The sequence below is a fragment of the Drosophila grimshawi genome, unplaced genomic scaffold, assembly GCF_018153295.1.
Source record: "Drosophila grimshawi isolate 15287-2541.00 unplaced genomic scaffold, ASM1815329v1 contig_44, whole genome shotgun sequence".
Classification (NCBI taxonomy): Eukaryota; Metazoa; Arthropoda; class Insecta; order Diptera; family Drosophilidae; genus Drosophila; species Drosophila grimshawi.
The window spans coordinates 20091835-20111729 of record NW_025063240.1 but is presented as its reverse complement, the minus strand read 5'-3'; the positions used below and the strand labels follow the sequence as shown (position 1 = coordinate 20111729).

General features: G+C 39.4%; 3 protein-coding genes across 7 annotated transcripts in view; 1 reads left to right on the top strand and 2 right to left on the bottom strand.

The window, feature by feature from the left end:
- Nucleotides 1-160: 160 nt before the first annotated feature.
- LOC6556802 lies at nucleotides 161-1778 on the bottom strand. The gene is made up of 2 exons (XM_001983545.3): nucleotides 762-1778; nucleotides 161-570 (listed from the first exon to the last, which is right to left on the bottom strand). The coding sequence occupies exons 1-2, from the start codon at nucleotides 1695-1697 to the stop codon at nucleotides 382-384; spliced, it is 1125 nt and encodes a 374-aa protein (XP_001983581.1). The 5' UTR covers nucleotides 1698-1778; the 3' UTR covers nucleotides 161-381.
- A 349-nt stretch (nucleotides 1779-2127) lies between these two features.
- On the top strand, nucleotides 2128-9872 carry LOC6556813 (ceramide transfer protein). Of its 3 annotated transcripts, none has more exons than XM_001983546.3 (10): nucleotides 2128-2226; nucleotides 2602-2933; nucleotides 3656-4048; nucleotides 4121-4269; nucleotides 4353-4413; nucleotides 7730-7954; nucleotides 8034-8265; nucleotides 8637-8839; nucleotides 8895-9030; nucleotides 9109-9871. In XM_001983546.3, exons 2-10 carry the CDS (start codon nucleotides 2628-2630, stop codon nucleotides 9234-9236), a joined length of 1833 nt encoding a protein of 610 aa, XP_001983582.1. In that variant the 5' UTR covers nucleotides 2128-2226; nucleotides 2602-2627; the 3' UTR covers nucleotides 9237-9871. The 3 variants fall into 3 exon arrangements, with proteins under 3 accessions (XP_001983582.1, XP_032596383.1, XP_032596386.1); XM_032740492.2 differs by lacking the exon at nucleotides 2128-2226 and adding an exon at nucleotides 2354-2545; XM_032740495.2 differs by lacking the exons at nucleotides 2128-2226; nucleotides 2602-2933; nucleotides 3656-4048; nucleotides 4121-4269; nucleotides 4353-4413 and adding an exon at nucleotides 6485-6568 and having other exon boundaries at nucleotides 9109-9872.
- Nucleotides 9873-11684: 1812 nt separating this feature from the next.
- LOC6556800 (Down syndrome cell adhesion molecule-like protein Dscam2) overlaps nucleotides 11685-19895 on the bottom strand; it is a 39725-nt gene continuing 31514 nt past the window's right edge. Inside the window, exons 19-31 of one of the 3 annotated variants that reach the window (XM_032743021.2) lie at nucleotides 18719-18836; nucleotides 17435-17597; nucleotides 16705-17202; nucleotides 16282-16428; nucleotides 15336-15488; nucleotides 14710-14804; nucleotides 13567-14617; nucleotides 13359-13505; nucleotides 12915-13249; nucleotides 12776-12848; nucleotides 12332-12481; nucleotides 11954-12122; nucleotides 11685-11881 (exon numbers count right to left, since the gene is read on the bottom strand). In XM_032743021.2, coding sequence (XP_032598912.1) covers nucleotides 11734-11881; nucleotides 11954-12122; nucleotides 12332-12481; nucleotides 12776-12848; nucleotides 12915-13249; nucleotides 13359-13505; nucleotides 13567-14617; nucleotides 14710-14804; nucleotides 15336-15488; nucleotides 16282-16428; nucleotides 16705-17202; nucleotides 17435-17597; nucleotides 18719-18836 — 3247 coding nt within the window. In that variant the 3' untranslated portion in view covers nucleotides 11685-11733. Of the gene's footprint in view, nucleotides 11898-11953; nucleotides 12123-12331; nucleotides 12482-12775; nucleotides 12849-12914; nucleotides 13250-13358; nucleotides 13506-13566; nucleotides 14618-14709; nucleotides 14805-15335; nucleotides 15489-16281; nucleotides 16429-16704; nucleotides 17203-17434; nucleotides 17598-18718; nucleotides 18837-19895 lie in introns of all 3 variants that reach the window. The other 2 variants (XM_032743022.2, XM_032743023.2) reach the window with 2 other exon arrangements.

The window sequence follows — 19895 nt, the reverse complement described above, 5'->3', positions numbered from 1 at the left end:
GATCTCTTCTAGTTTAAGGCGGCAAATGTGTGTTTGTTGTATTTGCCGACAAATTTGAGTGCATATTGAAAGTCATTTGTTTGTAATTAACATACCACTAATTATTTATATATATTTATAATATTTATTGTTAGCTGCTAAGCTGTTGTTAACTTTATAGCTTTTAGGGAAATCATTTGTTGTAGTCTGTAAATAAACAAAATTGTGGCATAACATACGCATAGATAAATATTTATATATATATATATAAATATATATATAGACAACAATAAATTCCAGCTGACAAATGTGCTTTGTGCACAAGACATAAACAAATTGCATACATTTGTTTATTGCACACGGCGTATACGTAATGTAATTGAGCTGGAAATGTGAACGAATTCATATCAGTCCGAACATTTGCTTCAGCTGGTCCACATGTATATTGTTTATATAGTAGTACATGGACACGCTGCGAGCTATGGCATCCAATTTCAATGCATGCTGCATAGAATGCTGCTCACCATCCCCAAAAATCAGCACCTTCAGCAGAGCATCGTTATAAGTCATATGGGTGTGTATGTTGAGTAACTAAGATCAAATAAAATAAATTAAATAATCATATAAGTCAATTGCGATTAAATAAAGATTTTGAAAAAGTTTTAGAGGTCATAATATGTTTGAAAATCCCTGTTTATAGCATTAGAAAGTTTTGACCCTCTACAAATAGTTTTTGGGGGTGCAATTTTATCATGGAAGTTAGTTAGAAAGTTTTAACTCACCTCCATAAATAGGGTGGCCAGGGATATGTTGCAATCGCAATTCATGCTGTATCTGAGGCGAAAGAAGTGCAAACCCTTGAGGACAAATATATCCGATATATCTGGTATATTGTTGCCCATGCCAATTTTGACAAGCAGTCGCAGGGCATTGCGATATTTGAGCAAGCTTTCGTTTTTGATGAGCTGCATGCGTGGCACGTAGGGGCAGAAGCTTCGATTGTCGTACTGTGGATAGACCTGAAGTAAAGCCAGCCAATAAGAGGCAGTGCTGCAGTGCGTCCAGGCAGGTCCTGTTGGCACGAATGTGGGCAACGGAAAGTCGGCGAATTTAAACTCCAATGCGGGCAGAAAAACAAAGGAAATAATGCTGGGCATGCCTGAATCACGTTGCTCGCACGCCAGAATCTCATGCACAAATCCCTGATCGCCAATCTCATGGGTGCGATATTTGAGTGTGTATTGGACGCCACTGCTGCAATAGATGTACTTGATTCTGCTGATGGCATCGCGGAGATTACCTCGCAGAAGCAACTGAACATTCTCTGGGTTCACATATCCCTTGGTGATCATGGGATGTGTGGTGATGGGCGCATACAGATTTATATAGCCCGGCTGCACGGTATTGAAAATGGGCGTCACCGGAAAGGGCATTTGGAAGTGTAAATATTGGTCAAAATCCAATGGCACATCGATCTTGGAGCCCCTATAGAATGTGGCAGTGGATAGTAGGTTCCTCAACACAAATTTGTATATCCAATCCTTTTTGTACATCACTTCGCTTATCCGTTTGCAGATGAACTCGGCATCCTGCAGCCAATCTCCATCGCAATCCTCAATTTCCATTAGATCCAAGATCCATTTCATGCCGTCCTGAAAGTTGCAATAAGCCTCGGGCAGAAATAAGCTGATCTCACTTTCTATCTTATGATCGGTCATTCTTAAAAAAATAGAAGTAGCTGTTGCAACCAAGCGCGTTCACTTTACACTGAATTTGAGAGTCGTAAAGAGCAGCTGCAGTGTTTATTTCCCCAGAATAATATGCTATTCGGTTTGTTTATACATGCGCATTGACTTGATTTCCACTTGCCGCCCAAGCAGTATCGATAATCTGTGCAAACTTATATTTTTCAGGTAATATAAAGCTCTTAAAACTGAAAGATATCTATAAATCATTACGAAACAGCATTTATACTCCATTTCAGAGTATTTAAACGAATGTTGGCGCTTAGCATTCGCATAGTCTGCAACACTGTAACAATAGTATCGATGCCATAATATATCGATAGCAAGCGCACAGCTGACTGTTTGAGTTTATCACGCGTACGCGTACTGGAGGAACTGTTTTTTTTTTTGATTTTGTTATTTACAAAGTTTGCACAAAGCGATAAACACACAGCACGAATTCGGCGTGTTGCACAAATGTGTGCGCAGAGCGGATAGTAAACAGTAAATACGCTTGTTGCAGGTGAGAGCGATAAACAAAACACAATGCCAAAAGGCAAGGCAAAATTAGCAAAAACACCAACGCTAATGCCAAAAACCCGGCCAAACGCCAATTAGAATAAAAACAACAACAACAACAGCAATAACAATAGGAAGCAAAGTGCCACTGAGTCAGAGTTTTGTCGGACCATAGTTTGATAATGGTAGCATTGAGTATTATCACGGTCGCAGTCGACAGATGATTGTCATTAAAATAAAAAATAGCGGCCGGTATTGTTGTTGTTATTATTATTTTGTTGTTGCTTGTTGATATCACGCGGACGTGGCGCACAAAAATAACTGTTATATTTGGTCAATCATTTTTAGTTGTGTTTTTATTGTCATTTTCTTCGCACAGGTTAATCAACGCATTTTTGCATTGCCATGGCTGACCTGGACAACAAAGCGGACTCGATGCCACCAATTGATGCCATGGCTCCGATTGCTGCGTCGCTTGCAGCTGCTATTCCGGCGCCAGCTGGCTCCACGTCGGACACCTCCGAGGAGGAAGAGTATCTGGACAATAGCATTGAGTTGCGCGGGTATTTGAGCAAATGGACTAACTATATCTATGGCTGGCAGCCGCGCTATATAGTTCTCAAGGATGGCACACTCTCCTACTATAAATCCGAATCGGAATCGGATTTGGGTTGTCGTGGCGCCATCAGTTTGTCCAAGGCTACCATTAAGGTGCGTTTCTAGACACAAAGTGTTTTTAATTGAACTAATCAACAACTCAAGGGGCCAGTTGAAGTGAGTGTGTGTGTGAGTGTGTATACAGTGGAACATCGCTAACTGTAATGATAACTTATAAGAGAAAAATAGAAAGAGACGCCATCGCTCGGCAATTGTTCGCTTTCAAAACTTGACAGTTTTATACTTAAGATAAGAATAGATAATCTGGATTCAACTATTTTTAAATTAAACATCGCAAAATTTCCGCTAGAAACATATCAATCTGGCTTATAGTTTGACTACTGTGGCCTTCAGTTAGATTCAATTATAATATTTAATATTATTCGATTTAACGTAGAGAAATACTTGAGTTGTTTTTTGTTTTGCTATTATTCTCTAGTCTGAAAACAATTCACATTCAGTTGCAAGCGAATCTGTGAACTAGGCTAATGAAACTTAACGAGGCTTGACTGTAGTTCTCGGGACGTTTAGCTCTCGCGACCCCGGACAATCAATGCAGCGCAATCAATTAATGTGGAAATTGTCGCCAGCCAAGTGGTGGTTTTGTTTGTGGTGCGGGTAACAAAATAATGCCCAAACTGAAGTCATCAATGTAAGTGGCATGCGGTGGCACCGCCCCTGCCACTGACGACACTTATGGGAAATGTGCTTATACTTCTAATCTATATATTTATATACTGTAAACAATGATTCATTATCGACAACTCTCCCCTCAGGCACATGAGTCCGATGAGCTGCGTTTCGATGTGGTCGTCAATAATCTGAATAATTGGTGTTTGCGCGCCGAGACCAGTGAGGATCGCATGCACTGGGTGGAGGTACTGCAGCTATATAAGGAGGGCACTGGCAGCACGGACACAACCTCATTGAGACGCCATGGCAGCACCATGTCACTGCAGTCGAACACCATATCGCTGGCCAGCGGCGGCAGTCTCAAGAAGACGCAACGCAATCTGCGCGAAAAGGTTGGCGAACTGGAGACCTTTAAGGATATACTCTTCATACAGATTGAGACGCTGCAACGGTACTTTGACGCCTGCTCCGAGCTGAACAAGAGCAATGCACAGCCCTTGGATTTGGGCGATGGCCTGAAGCCCATCGATTTTAAGGTATATATTTTGTAACTATCTAGCGAACGCTTACCTATATTAATAATGAAACATATTTTTATCGCCATGCAGGGTGAATCGATCACATTTCGTGCCACAACCGCTGGTGTGCTGAGCACATTGCAGCATTGCCTGGAAATCATTGCTGAGAACGATGAATCATGGAAGCGCAGATTAGAGCGTGAGATTGATAAGCGACGTCGCACTGACGAGCAAAATAGGTACGATGACCCTTGACCGTTGGCCCTTCGCATTTGTTGTGTCATCTAAAATGTTTTTCTTTTCCTTCATTTTTGTTTTGCAGAAAGTTCAAGGAGGAAATTGAAAAGCTGAAACGTTTATCATATCCAGGCCCAGATTTTGAGGTAAGTTTTTATTGTTTGTGGCTGTTGCACAAGCCCACACAAAAAAAAAATTGATTTCGGGGCCAATTTGATGTAGGTCCACAACAAATTGTAAATATAAACAATGGTGTGGCCTCGCTCCGCGTCAGCGTTAGACACAACACGCCCAGGTCCGCCCTCATCAATTCCAGTCAATGTCCAAAAATAACGGCGTATATAAATTTTGTTGTTGTAGATTTTGTTTGATTATGTTACAATTTTAGCGTACACAACAAGTGCCATGCTATTATTTAAACAATTCCGGATGATTAGGTAAAAGCACACTTCTATACTATAGAAAAATGGTCTATATTATAAAAATATATAATTATAGTTTTGCTGTTTGTTTCGTTTGTTTGTTTGTGCCTTGATTTAATGTTCCTGATTCTTATCGTATTTAATTGCTTGTCCCTAGTCCAGTTCGCTTTTAGCTCAACTCAAGGGCGTAGTCCGCTTTTCGCAATGGCGAAGGGGCGACTGAGTTGTATTTTTGCCTTATCTAAAGCTATAAAGTAACAAGTAATTAGCTGGGGGAACCCGTTCATTTTGGACATAAATAAAGCAAATTTAATGCTGTTATGACACACAACGTGATACCCCCCAAACCTCAGTCCCTGCTTTGCTCTACCCCAAATAACTGCCTCGAATTCATTATGACTTTCGTATTTTTAGCTGTTTATCTATCTCTAAGCGATAACTTCATAAAAAGCTATAAATTGGCAGGGAAATATTGGGTATAGACTAAATGCCCAGGGGAACTGTATTTTAACTTATTTCTTATTTTTTGATTTGTATTATAATTTATACAATTATTTAATGAAAATATATCAAATCATATCCAAATTTTAAATCACTTCTTATTTATTATAATCTAATCTAATAAGTCCAAAGTATTTAGAGAAACCCAAGCAACTTAGTCTTATTTTACTGAGAAGTGCCGGAAAGGGAAAGGGAAATGAGTTTGCTAAATTCTTAAGAAGTATCCACATTCCACCCATGCCACCCCTCGGAATACCTCCTTGCTTATAGTATTACATCAGCAGTTCTTGAATTGGGCTTGATTTTGTCATTGAGCTACTCACAACATTTTCATGTATTATTAATATTGAATTAACTGCATTCTATTTTGGTTCTGGCATTTCCTATATGTCAAACTGAACTTGATTGGCTTCTTACTTACTCTTCGACTTCTATATATTTACAATGTGTATATATATATATATATTACCTATGCTAATGGCGCAGTTCATTCACATTGCTGACTGCTCAAGCGCAAAAGCCAAATTGAAGGCACATGAAGATATTTAAAGTTAACGCATAGACAGTTTAAGGTTGCTGAAGTGCTTAAGAGCCAACATTGCAGTAGGTCATGTCTGTCTTGCTTTGGTAACAGTCGTGGGGCTTATACACTTACTTAACGTGAGCATTTCGACGTGCTGAGTGCTTTAGGAACTTTTGAAAAAGAAAATAGTTTTAATTGCAACTGAAGAACCACAAAGCAGTGACAAATTCATCTACAAGCAATCTACAAACTTTTCCAATTGTGTTTATATTTTTTAAATGAATCTACAATCCAACTGAATTCTTTTCAATTTTAAATATATAAATATTATCCAACAATAGACAACTATGCCACATTAAAACTATACTCTTTACTTGCAATCTTAATCTGATCACATTTGCAGCCCTTGTTCAGTTTAGAGCATGACAAGTTCGTGTTTGTCGATTGATAAACGTAACTCTTGTTTTAGCCTGGCTTAAATGCCCACTCGGCTCGGCTTGTGGCTCATTGTTGACTGTTCGCATTGCTCAGTCAGCGGTCAGCGATCGGATTGCGCACACGTACAAATCATAAACAAATTGTCAACACAAACAATAATAAAACGCAACTATTTCTTCAAGTGTTTGTCTTTTGGCCAATTGTGAAATTTACCAGCCATAATCACGCTGGAAATTCAGCTTGAATCTGTTCGTGCACACCACTGTCCAAATAAACAGTGATCGCAGTTGTTTTTAACTTGGCATTAGTCGAAGAATAAAGTTGATACACCAAAAGATATAAATAAAAATGCCTGCGATGCGGTTCCAATGGCGATGCGGCTTAAAACTGCAGCATGGCAGCAAGAAGACTATTGTGGTAGGTGTGAAATGTGTGAACTGTTCGGTGTTAACTAATGATACTCTGTTCGATACACTCTCCAAAAAACATGACTTATTTTAGGAGACTCTTTAAAATAGTTAATTTCTATCAAGTTTGCTCCTTCATTAAACTAGTAGTTCGGAATACAAAATAGTATCTTTCAAAATCATTAAAATTCAGATATTTTTAGAGTAATTAAAGCATTTTCTCTGAGTGCACACATTGATTTATTGCTTAAGCGCCTGTAATCCTTTATATTTAAAGCTTTAAGCTCTCGCTCTCTCTCTCTCACTTTCATCTCTCTCTCTCTCGGCTCACCGCTCTCACTAGTTTTGTGGCTCCAAGGATGCTGTCGCTTTGTGTTGGTTGTATTTGTGGGTTCAGCAACAGTTTGTTTTGCGCCCTCGCGCCACACACAAGGCACAAGCTCGGACTACGCGCTCGCTCTGCCTCCACCCCCTCCCCACAAACGCCCGCGCGTCCTTGTTTTTGTTTTTTTTGTTGTTGGTATTTGAATTGCTGTCAACTTTTAGGCGAAACGCAAAAGTCGAGCGTGGTAAATAATCCAGCCAGCAATTGCGTGAGCTCAGCTGGCCATGACTTCATCGGGCCACACACAAAAAACAGCAAAATAAAAAAAAAACATGTGCCACATATGGTGTTCAGTTACAAATCCTCATATCCTCCCTAAAAATACAACACTTATTGCGATGTGTGAAGTAGTTGCAGCTGCTGGCTGCTTGGCAGTGCCAGCAACTTTTGCCAGTCCGCCATAATTAATAAATTCAATTTAGTTTCGAAATTATTCATAGTTCTTGGCTCGGTTTGCACGCGCCGCCCAAACAGATGCCAGACGGCGTCGCTTTTAATATTCACTCAGCGTTTCTGTGTGTGTATGATGATATGGGTTCGCTTCTATTATGCTCCGCGTTCAATTACATATGCCGGCACTGTCTGCACTTTGGGATTTTTGTCTGACGTCTCCTACATATATATGTATATAGATATATATTCAATTAATTTATACGCGGCACGTTTCGCATTTCTTTTGCGCTGTTGCGTCATTAAAATTAATTAGGCCGTACCCCAATCCCATCTCTAATAATCTTGACTCAGTTAATTCAGTTATTGATATCGTATCTATTTGGCATTTTGCAGGAGGGTCCACATTCCACATTGCCCGAGGATGAGTTCTTTGATGCGGTCGAGACGGGCCTGGAGAAAATCGAGGAGGATATGCAGATCCGCTTCAAGTTGAGACTGCAATCGCAAATCTCACAGACGCTGGTAAATGTGCCGCACGAGGCCGTTGCCGAGGGCGAGGAGGCACGCGAGGAATTCGGCACAGGGGCCGAGGCCAAAACTCATGCACTCTGGCCGGAGGTAAACATGGATATAGCTGACTCAATTTCGAAATGTGGTTAATTAAATTATACAAAAATAAATGCATATTTTTTTGTAGATTGATCGCGTGTGCAAGGAACAGCTGCACTATGCACGCGAGGGCGTCGGCCAGGATGGCAATGGCTGGCAAATTTTTGCCGATGAGGGTGAAATCAAAATGTACAAACGCGAGGAGGAGGTCAATGGCATGGTCATGGATCCCCTGAAAGCCTATCACTCCGTCAAGGGCGTCACAGCGCGCGAAATGTGCCATTATTTTTTTATGCCCGAGTTCCGCAACGATTGGGAGAGTAAGTTGTGGATTTTATGTATATATAAATAATTTGAATACTTTAAAGATACATATATTAATTCATCACTTAATTTTTTGCTTTTAAAAAGTCTTCAAGCTTTTGAGCAAACTTTGTACGCACAACACAAGAATGGGGCGAGTGAGTGTGTATTTTGTATATACAAAGAATACCATTCGCTCAAAATTAGAAATATTTATAAGTTGAAAAAGTTCAGTAAAGCTTATTTTCATTTACCCGACTCATTGAATATGCATTTCTTCTACTTGTCGTAGATATTTTAAATTATCTCAACTTCAACTTACTTACTTACTTGAGCAATCACTATACTTGAGACACACTATAACTACAACTTGTTTGTCTTGTTTTAGCAACGCTGGAGGACTGCACAATATTGGAGAAAATTTCAGCGGACACATTGCTATTTCTGCAGACACATAAACGCATTTGGCCTGCGAGTCAGCGTGATGCACAATTTTGGTCGCATATGCGCAAAATCAATGATGGCCTCGATCCGGACACACGGGACATGTGGGTGGTGTGCAACAACTCAACGGAGTATGCCAAACAAGATGTGAGTTACAAATATTATATATATATGTATAATCTCAACTTGCTTCTTTCACTAGTCGAAGAATGGCAAATGCGTGCGCATCTTTCTGACAGTGATACTCGCCTGCCAAACACTGCTGCCCGATGATTATGTCAAGGGTCAGCCACTGAATCGCGATGATCTAACCTGCAAAGTAACCTACTGCTCTGTGGGTGCGTATATAATCTAATCTACAGCTAGCTAGTGTATCACATATATTCATATGTCATCTTTTGATCTCTCTCTTTTAGTAAATCCTGGGGGCTGGGCTCCGGCGAGCGCCTTACGCGCTGTTTACAAGCGTGAATATCCCAAGTTCTTGAAACGCTTCACCGGCTATGTGATAGACCAGTGCAAGGATAAACCGATTATGTTCTGATATTTGCCATAAGCAACAAAGCAATCAAAACCAATCAAAACAAAAAAAAACAAAAAAAAAAAACAACCAACAAAAATGTTAATCGTAAAAGAATGTTTATAATTAGTTTAACGTTTAATTCGTAAGATGCCGTTTGACTTACAAAGTGGCTTTTTCACACTTAAAGCCTTTTTTATACACCATTTAAACTTAACTGCGAAAGCGCATCTCCCAAAAAGAAAAACCTCCTTAATAATACTACAACTACTCTGTAAATGTGCTTTAAGTGAAATGTTAATATTTTTTGTTCATTTTATAATCCAAGTAAAATTGCTGTTTAGCCTTAAGTTATTGTTAAGTGAATGAGAAGAAGAGAACACACAATCAATGTATAGCGCTCAGCTTCTTTTTTTTTAGAATTTCTATACCGTTGTGTTTATACAACATTAATAATTAATGTCTAATGTCTACAAGCTATTGTGAAATGCTTTAATTGCAATCATTGCAAAGAATTTGAAATCAGTCTGTATATGTTAATAAGCTCGGTTCCAACGCCTGAATCTACTTAATATGCCTTTGTTTTTTTTTTTTAATCCGCTATGTCGAATGTAAATAAATGCGATCTATTGTTATCTTTGAACTGCAACAAAAAAATAAAAACTCAAGTGTTTGTTTTTGGCTTTCATCATAATATCATGTCATGTATTTAGAGCACAATTTTTTTTATTTATTTTTGTTTTTAATTATACATTGAACAAATGTACATCAACTGTGCGATTTTTCTTTATAAGTATTTTCCATTTCATTTTTGTGTAATTTTACAATTTCTTCTCAAATTTTTACAACCAAGTATTTTTATTAGAATTTTTAAATGCCTAAATCTGTTTTTATGGTGCAGTCTGAATTATTGCATTGCCAGAAAATGTTACTCCATAGATTGTTAGGTAGTTATATATTAGTTCTTGATAGATCATGGTTTTATATGACTAGAGATGTGTGTGTGTGTGTTTTTTCTTATCTGTGAGCTACAACGTTGTGTGTGTTTTTAAGTTTGCTCTGTTTGGTATTATATAATGTATTTTGTTGCTATCATATTGTCATGTAAATTGGTTGGTTTGTAGTTTGTTTTTTGTTTTTCTTTTGGCTATTGTAAAATATAATCAGATATGCGCTAGTCTATATCATCCAGGAGCAGTATGTGTGTGTGTGAAAGCTATGGTTTATAATTTGGCAAACAAGAATCGGCGCTATATATGTCTTTATCTTTGTTTATCTTGAGCAGCTGCTTGATTTTTTATATGAAAATGCATGCTGGCTTACGACTTTGGCTTTCTAAATTTTCCACTAATATATATATATATATATATATATATATTATATATAAATGATTTGTATAATTTAATGTTATATACTTAGCTATGTACAACAGTTTCATAAACTATTAGATGCATGTGTTTATTTTTTATTTTATCGGTTTCATAAATTAATTTAATTCATTTAAATAACTAGCTAACATTTGTAAAGTATTATTCTTTCCATTTATTTTGGTTAACTTACGAACTGATTGGGGGAAAGAAACAATTAAACAAACAATCCAACAAAATGCTCTTTAATTTACTACAAATGTATGTGTATATGTGTATATAGGTATGAATGTACTTATGTTTTTATGTATTTTTGTATTTATGTGTTATTCACCGCTTAGCACAAAGGCCATATATTTATATATAGTTTCCATTCATGTATTATCGTTTCTTTCCTTTCAGATTTATGCTCTGCATTTTAAAGAGGTTTTATTCCGGTGACTACTCTAACTTTTTGTGTAGTTCTCTCAGCTGTGCAAAACATTTTAAACACGGCCTGCCGCAGTTTTTCTTTCTAGCTCGCGCTTTACATTAAATGCTTAACTTATGTCATAATATATTATTTGTATTTCTGTTGTTCGTTTTAACTTATTTTTTATGTAGCTTTTCAAGTCCAACTAAGCATAATCAGTGTGTAAATAAGTCTTATTGTTTATTTTCTTCTTTTTGTTTTGGTTTTATTGGGCAAATATTTGGTTATTTTTGCTTTCGTTGAAAATCAAAATACGCTCGAAAAGTTTTGCTGTTTTCACTTGTTGTAAATAGTTGTTATTACTTTCTCATTATTTTTTTTTTAACGGCATACATTTAAGTTTAATAAATTTAGTGATTTTTTCCATAATTATTTAATTAGTATGTAGCTCGTTTATTTTTATTCTTTTTATTATTAACAATATGTTGTTAAAGAAATGCAGAAGTAGTGTTTTTTTGTTATGTGCCAAGTCTGCCTTATATATGGGATACCATATTGATTTTTGGGTGGATTTTACAACAAATTTTACAATTTTTCATTCAACGCTTTTCGTTTTTCTCTTTTCTTTCCGTAACACATCTTTTTCGATATTCGTATTAATTTAAAAATTATTTAATTTATATATATGTGATTTTTTTGTTGTTTTTATGGTTTTTTTTTTGGTTTGTTTAGTATATATGTTTTAGACATTGATTTGGAAAGCTTCCCTCGTTAGTTTCTGATTGGCACGCATACGTGGCGACGTTTGTGTCTTGGACTTCTCATTGGCATCCGAGAAACGCGCTGGTGGATTTATGTGGTCCTGATAGTTTGGTGGATAGTTGGATATGCTAAACGTACAGGGTTCTAATTATGTTTATAGCGACCAATTCACATTGCTTGATTCACATGATTTTGCTTACCTAAATGTAGTCTCTTCATTGTGGCTCGAATAGCCACTGGAACTGCGTACGTGGCGTTTTCCACTAGTGCCCGGCTTGCCCGATTTTCGTGCCGCAAATGGTGGCTTCGATTTACGGGTCATGCTAGTTGGCGTCGTCTCCGACGAAGACGATGTCTCATCTTGAGTGTCTAAAATTGATTTAAAAATATGATAATAATACAAAAATATTCCTCTAAATTACGTAAGAGTGCACTCGGACAAAAAGATCTGTTCTTATGTTGCGTTCGATTATTATCGATCGATCTCTTGTAGCAAACAAGCTCTCTGAGAACTTCTCATGGAAAAATGCATTATTTTTTCACCGAGTGTTATATGATTAATTATTGGATTTACTTACCGCGTTGTGCGCGATATTTGGCCGAGTTAAGAGCGCGTGCAGACACATCGTTGTCGGACTCGGAGCCGAGTGTGTCATATTCTGTAATTGGTATGTGAAGAGTTAGGATTTTCCTAACTTCGGAATCTGTTGAACCTGGATTGTCCGATTCTAAAAAGTTTAATACGATGCGATGGTATTTTTTTTTTGTTGTTGATTTTTTTTTTTGTGAAGTTTTGAATGTGAATGTTAGTTGTTATTTGAAGTTGAGAATATAGTGAAATAGAAATAATAAAGTGGATTAAATTGAATGCGATATGATGTGAGCAGAAAACAAAACTAAGGAAAAGAAAGTGCAAATTTTGCTTAAAACTACATTACACTAAGGGGCGTCTCAAATGAAAATCATAATGATAACGATAATGACAAGGATTATGATATATATATGTGGGGTATATTAGCTACCTTGGCTCTCGGAGTGAGGATCGCGTAGGCGACCGACTTTTCGGCGCACCTTTGTATACTCCGGCTCTTTGGACTGTAAAAAAAGTAGTAGATTACATATATATTCTATCAAATTCATAGATCTTCATCTTCTGCTCACATGATAGCTCTCCGGCTTGACATCGTGATAGACAAAGGAGCCGCGCACGGAGTGATAAGGACCGCTGTAAACGTTGCCACTGTAGGAGCTCTCGCTATATGTCTGTTTGTTCAGTTGAAATGTGGCATAGGGACATATATCTTCGATATACTCATTGCCCTCCGCCTTGCCAAAGCTGCCCGAATCGTTCGAATTGGAGCCGCGTGGCGCCGAATTCGTTGGATTGCAACGTACGGCCAAATATTGCTGGTCTCGATTCTGTTTGTTCTGCAGATTGGCCAAAGAGGGGGACTCCGACATCGAGGAACTTGCCAAACGCGCCTGATTGGAAAGTTCTGTAAACAAGAAATGGGATTTTGAAATTAACATGAAATCCAACTTGAAACTGGGCTTCCAAATTCAAATCCAGAATTCAAACTACAACTCACAAGTCCCGTTACTTACTTCGCTTGCGCAGGAACAAAGCGGCTGCAATCAGCGCCAGGAGCATCAGCAGCGAGACGCAAATGGGCAGCAAAAGTTTGAAATTCGCATAAAAAGGCAGATCGCTCAAATGGGAAACGGGCGTCGAATGATCCGTATTATAAAGCACTGCAAGAGAGAAGTAAAGCATTTGTTTCTTTCAGTGTAGCACACAACATCTTGTACTCACCACCCTGTGCGGAGAGTGTGGTGAAGTTGTAAACAGCTGTTGTGGAGCCCGCATTGTTGTGAGCCGTAACCTTGAGCTGATATTTGGTGCCCGGCACCAGATCACTAACGGTATAAATACGCTCTGTGGGCGGTATATGATTGGAGACAACCACCCAAGTGGAACGGCCATAAACCCTCGATTCGATCATGAAATAGAGTATGCCGCAGCCACCATCGCCCCACGAGTCGAGCCAACAGGTGACACTCGTCGAGTTGTTCGTTATCATCTGGGAATGTTTGGGCTGCACCGGGGAATTGCCCTTCGTGTAGGAGTTGACAATGTCGCAGGGCAGGCCCGTTCCGATCTTATTGTACGCCGTAATATAGAGTTGATAGCGGGTGCCGCACCAGAGATTACTCAGCAGATGCGAGTTCGTTTTGGCATCCACCTGCAACTCCTCCCAGTCGCCATTGTCCCGCTTATAGTTGATGACATAGCCCAGGATGGGACTACCGCCATGACTATTGTCCAGCCACTCCAGATGCAGACTATCCGTATAGGTATTGACTACGGTTAGGTTGGGTGCCTCTGGTGGCACTTTCACCACAATATTGTAGACGATTTCGTCCTTGCCCCAAGTGTTCTCCACGCTGCACGTATAATTGCCCGCATCACTTGACTGACACTCTCGCAGATACAGGGTGCCATTCTTGGCAATTGTTTTCCTTGCACTCGTCTCCATATTGTGCCCGTCCTGTCGCCAAATGGTGACTGGAGCAGGTGCACCCACTTTGCGGCACGGCAACTCCAAATGCTCCTTCCACGGCGTGACAATGCGTTGACTGAATGAGACAATTCTCGCCGGCACCTTATTATTCGGTGGCACTGTCACCACCTGCGTCTTCTCGCCCTCGCCCATTTTCGTGGATGCAGTTAACCAGAATTGATAAGTGGCCGACTCCTGAGTTCGAACGGTCTCGTGCATCTCCACATAGGGGCCGAGCAGACGCTTGTGAGTGCCCTCCTCGCGACCACCCTCCAGCATGGACATGTAGAACGTGTAGCCAGTCTGTAGACGGAGCCGTTAATAGTTAACAGGTGAGTTTCAGATTGGAATTGCGATTGCGATTGGGATTGGGAGTGGGTTGGGGGACTACTTACGATGTCGCCATTGGGCAGATCGGGCGGCAGCCAAGAGATTATGATTTTCGTGCTCGAAGCCGGTATTGCCTTGATTGCTTGGGGCGCCGAACGCACTGTGGGAAAATCGTAGAAGCAAGTGGGAATATTTTAGTGAAAGATAGTCGACTAAGTAATACTCTGATATATTGCACATTCTATATTCCAGTCAAAGACAGTCAAATAAATAATACTCTGATAAGGAGGAAAGTCTGGCTAAAAACTGAGCCAGCTACAAATTTATTATATGCCTTTGTTGCCAAGAATATATTCATATAAATATAAAGTTTCAATATTTAGACTCTGCCAATATACTACTTTATCAGAGCAAAGCAAGACAGAGAAAATAAATAAAAAATAGAAATGCATATAAATAAAAGCAATTGCAATGAACAAAAATGAAAAAAAAGCGAAGCACAGAAATAAATAAAAAGCGCTGCATGAAATTGCAAACGAGGCGACGACGACGATGATGATGACGGCCAAAAGAGAGGGGATGTTGCTGGAGGGTATTTGGGTAGGATAAAGGGTGCATAAGAGGGAGTTGGGAGCGATGGGATGGATGCCGTGCCTCGTTTGCGTTCATTGAACCACGCTGAACCACTTACCATCCTCATGGGTGCGGCAATAAAATGGTTTGGTTTTCATGCCATCGCCCACTTTGGTGTAAGCCAAAACCCAAACCGTGTAGTTTGTATATTTGCGCAGATTCTCAATGGTGACGTATTGATTTGTTGACTTGACAACCTCCGGCTCCGTTTCTGTACAGCACAAGTAAAAATAACCAAATACCAAGAAACAACAAGAACAACAAAAATTAGCAGTGATTGGAAATATGAAAACTGTCTGCTAATTAAATGGACAACAGCACAAAAATGGTTTATTAGCACATCAACAACTGAAACATTTCAAAAGATGTCATTAAAATGTACAAGAAATACAACAAATGGATATAAAACAAAGCTAAATTGGACAACAACAAAGTTTGTTTGACTTGCTTATAGCCTTGAGCAGCTGCTTAATAGAATATCTACCTCAATTGAGAGTTTTTGTTGACTTATTCTTGTTATTAAAATTAGTGAAGCGGCTAAGTATAATTTAAAGTAAAATTCTAGTTGAGAGCTACAGAATAATTATTAAAGAATTGTTTTGAGTTGTCATGAAATTAATAACAAAAAGTATATAAGATAAAATTTATGTTTTTTATTTGAAATAAATCTTTAAACTAACTTCAATTGAGGAGCACACAAAATACAAATTATTTTTCTTTTTTCTGTTATATTGCAAGAAAAAACAAAGTTTCCTTTCCTACACATAGATTGCAATTAAATGTATATAAGTAAAAGGATTTCTTTCATCCTTAATCACCTACGCATAAAATGTTAATCAAGCAAGAATTGGAAAATTCCAATTTGAATGTTGATGGCATTTTGCGCTGTTGCAGGTTAATGGGTTAATGGAATTGCATAATTGCTCTGAAATGGCCTCAAATCCCCCCCAAAGCCAATTCGACGGGCGGTGGGAGGCAGTGGGCGATTGCTGTTACAGACTTACCGTAGAGCTCATCGACCGATATGTAAAACACTTTGTAGCCCTTGATTTTGCCATTTTGTCCGTCAATATCCGGCGGTGACCAGGTGATATAAATCGATGTGGAGCCAAGCACATCGCATTGTGGCGACTCTGGCGGCGATGAGGGCACTACAAGAGAAACAGAGACAGAAAGAGAAGAGCAGGAGGAGGGGGTGTTGCAAGTTTATTAAACGTTTTTCCCAGACACCAAAAGACAGGCAGAGAGAGAGAGAGAGACAGAGAGTGAGAGAGAGGCGCCCAAAGAGCTTGTGGAGCCCCCAATTGGCCTCTGTCCAGTTTTTGTGCACGGCCAATTAACAAATCCAATCAATGTGTGAAGCCAGACTGTGTCGGGGCGCTGTATGGGGGTATGAGGAGGGGAGTGGATGTGTCTACCACACTTACCATCTTCCATTGTTTGGACAGCAATTTCCTTGCTGGGCGGTCCACTGCCCTGACTCGTATAGGCCTGAACAATCACATGGTATTGAGTGAACTTATTGAGATTGCTGAGCACCGTCTCGCCACCGAAATGGGAGCGCACCTCGACCGTCTTAAAGCTGAAGCCCTGCGTCGGATTCACCTCCTTGTCCTCGGGCGTTAGGGACATTTGATAGCCAACATAGTAGCCCAACAGGATGCCATTCCAATGGTCACGTTCCGGTGCATCCCATGTCACCGATATCTCCGTTGACCCTTTGGCCTCGGCGCGCACCTGCAATGGCGGCCCCGACGGCACCTCCTCCAGCGTCGTCACCTGCACCACCTCCGAGAACTCCGATGCACCCAGCTTATTCTCCGCCGACATGCGTATGTGATACGCTTTGGCCGGACGCAGCTGCTGGATGTTGATAACTGTCTGAGCCCCACTTATGTCAATGTGCTCCGCATTCTGCCAAATGTCTGCAGGTGAAATGGATAGATACAATTGGAGAGAGTTGAGTTGAGTAGAGTGCTAGTTACAAATAAGATGTAATTAAGCTCTAAAGAGGGACGAACTGCCAATTGAATAAACTCTGAACCAAGCAGGAATTAGGATTGATGGCAGAGCAATAGGCTCCGAAGGGGGCACAATAGTTCAAACATAATACTAATAATTATAGTAGTTAGTTGTTGGTTGTTGGTTGTAGCTCACCTGAGATCTGTTTGTAGTAGATGTGATACTGTTCGATGGGACTGTTGCCGGCAAAGGGTTGACTCCAGGTCAGTTGCAGGCTGCGCGATTGCTGCGAGTTGATGCGCAGATTCTTCGGCTGCTCCGGCACCTCCTGCACGATTAGCTGTATCGACATCTCGTCCTGTGCCACAAACCAAAAAAAAAGGGTTAGTTGAGCTGGAAGCTCATTTAAGCGTCAGCTGCTGTTAAGTAGTCTGTCAGAGAGTTGGGGCTGGAACAGCAGCAGCAGCTGGCTTATTCAAATTGCCATGAATTAGGGTTAACAACTGTTGCCAGCTGGGAAAGCTGGGGCAGCGGTAAAAGGCGAGCCCACATTTTCAGAGGCACGTCTGGCTGCCCCCAAAAGCACACAAAGTGTGTGTGGCTGTCAATTTGAGGGTGTATGCGGCATTTGTTGAAAGTTTTAGGGTTAACCTGAACCGATGATCGAGCACTTTTTAATCACTGTTTAGAGTTTACTTAGCAGCTATTAAATCTGTGAAATATGACCTTTAAAAAACTTTGATAACATCGGATGAATACATTTAATAGCTGTTAAGCTTTTTATTTGCCCCGAGGAAAGCAAATTATTATTTAATTTTATGATAAATTCAAAGACTTTCATAATTTAAAAGCTAAGTCAACTTTCCATATTTTCTGCCTTGTATTGTATTTATTGCTTGTGCTAAACAATTTAAAATTTGTATAATTTTTGAAATACTTTTTGTGTAGTTTCTTTAAACAGTTTGTGTGAGCCACTATTATTTTGACCGTAGTTATATGTAATAGATCAGCATCAATAGCCGTCAACCATTTAGCCATTTTCAGCTGTCTCAGTGACCATAAGAGCTAGTATTTTATGATAAAAACTCCAGTCTTGCGCTTGCTAGATATAAATCGATTTCCAATAGCAAGCAATCAAATACACAATTGCAAAGACGAAACCCTCTATTTGATAAAGAATATAACCAGACATATTATTGATCAACTGCGAGAATTTTATTGAGTTAAGCAGATGGGATTTTCATATTTAAATGTAAATTGATTTATAAAAATCACGTAAACTAAACTTGAAGTAAAGATTCTTTTGTTTGTGTACCCAAAATAGAAAAAAAACATGCTGCGCGCAACTTAAAGTTGTGCTAAAGTTCTGATTGCTTTTCGGTTTTGTCCGCAACCCTGGCAGCAGTTTATATCTATATATATTTATATATATATATGTGTGTGTGTGTGTGTGGCACAAAAGTGTCAGCATGCACTTACCTGTCCAAATGCATTGTTGGCCTGACAGATATAAATGCCCGTATCCTGGCGATATGTGTGCGAAATGCCCAATTCGGAGACCATGCCGTCGTCGAGCACTTGATCTCTTATTGTGTAGCTGTGTGTGTGAGTGTATGTGTGTGTGTGTGTGTATGTGTGTGTGTGTGTGTGTGTGTGTGTGTGTGTGTGTGTGTGTGTGTGTGTGTGTGATTTATACGCAAGTAAATGCATTTAAAAGATACAAGATAAACACACACACGCACACACGAGGTACGACGACATGCAGATACACAGATGCAGATGCAGATACAGATACACAGATACAGATACAGTCACACAGATACAGATACACAGATGCAGATACCGAGATACGGATACGTGTATTTGCGAAACGTGAGCGATGCAATGCAATTTTATAACAATGTTTTTTACGTTGCAGTCGTCGTCGTCGTTGGTGTTGTTGGTTTTGTTGTTTGTTGACAAAGACGAAGACGAACGAGGCCAACACACACAGGCACACACACACACACATCCATTCATAGGCATATACATGTATATATATATTTATACATATGTGTGTGTGCACGTGAGCAAATGGCATAAATAAATAAAAATGCGTGTTGCGTTCACAGTTTTCATTGTGTGATTTTTTTCGTCGTTTTTTTCGGGCAGCACATCCACGTCGAGTGAGGGGAGCAGAAGGGGAGGGGAGAGAAGAAAAGCCGGAAATACACATACATTAAAATACTTACAAGAAACACAAGTGGAAAATACTTGAATTGGAAACTAAAGCAGCTTTTAGGGCTGCTCAAAGTATAAATAGAAAAAACCTTGATCGAATTTTGCTCATAAGATTTATTTGGTATAACTGGAATACGACACACACACACACATTCATTCATTTATTCAATCAATCAGTCACTCAATCACGCGTTTATTCATTGGCTGATTGAAAAATTGAGACTGGGCTTAGCAACAGCTCAGATTTTGTGCCTGCCACTTTGGTATTTACACAGCTCTTTTAATTAAAAGCAATTTGCGGCACTACAATCGACTTGGAATTGATTTCCAACACTTGCCAACATTCCGGGGCGCTTGCATAGAAACAAGGCAATGAATTTTCAAGTGTGTAGAGTCTGATGAGTAAAATATAGTTGCATTGGTACAAAGTAAAACT

Excerpts from the sequence above, each read along its gene's own strand:
- LOC6556802 (XM_001983545.3), bottom strand. The coding sequence starts at position 1,697 with ATGACCGATCATAAGATAGAAAGTGAGATCAGCTTATTTCTGCCCGAG. Across the intron at positions 571-761 it reads TGGCCACCCTATTTATGGAG|TTACTCAACATACACACCCA; the intron begins GTGAGTTAAAAC and ends ATTTGATCTTAG.
- LOC6556813 (XM_001983546.3), top strand. The coding sequence starts at position 2,628 with ATGGCTGACCTGGACAACAAAGCGGACTCGATGCCACCAATTGATGCC. Across the intron at positions 8,266-8,636 it reads GTTCCGCAACGATTGGGAGA|CAACGCTGGAGGACTGCACA; the intron begins GTAAGTTGTGGA and ends GTCTTGTTTTAG. Across the intron at positions 8,840-8,894 it reads CGGAGTATGCCAAACAAGAT|TCGAAGAATGGCAAATGCGT; the intron begins GTGAGTTACAAA and ends TTCTTTCACTAG.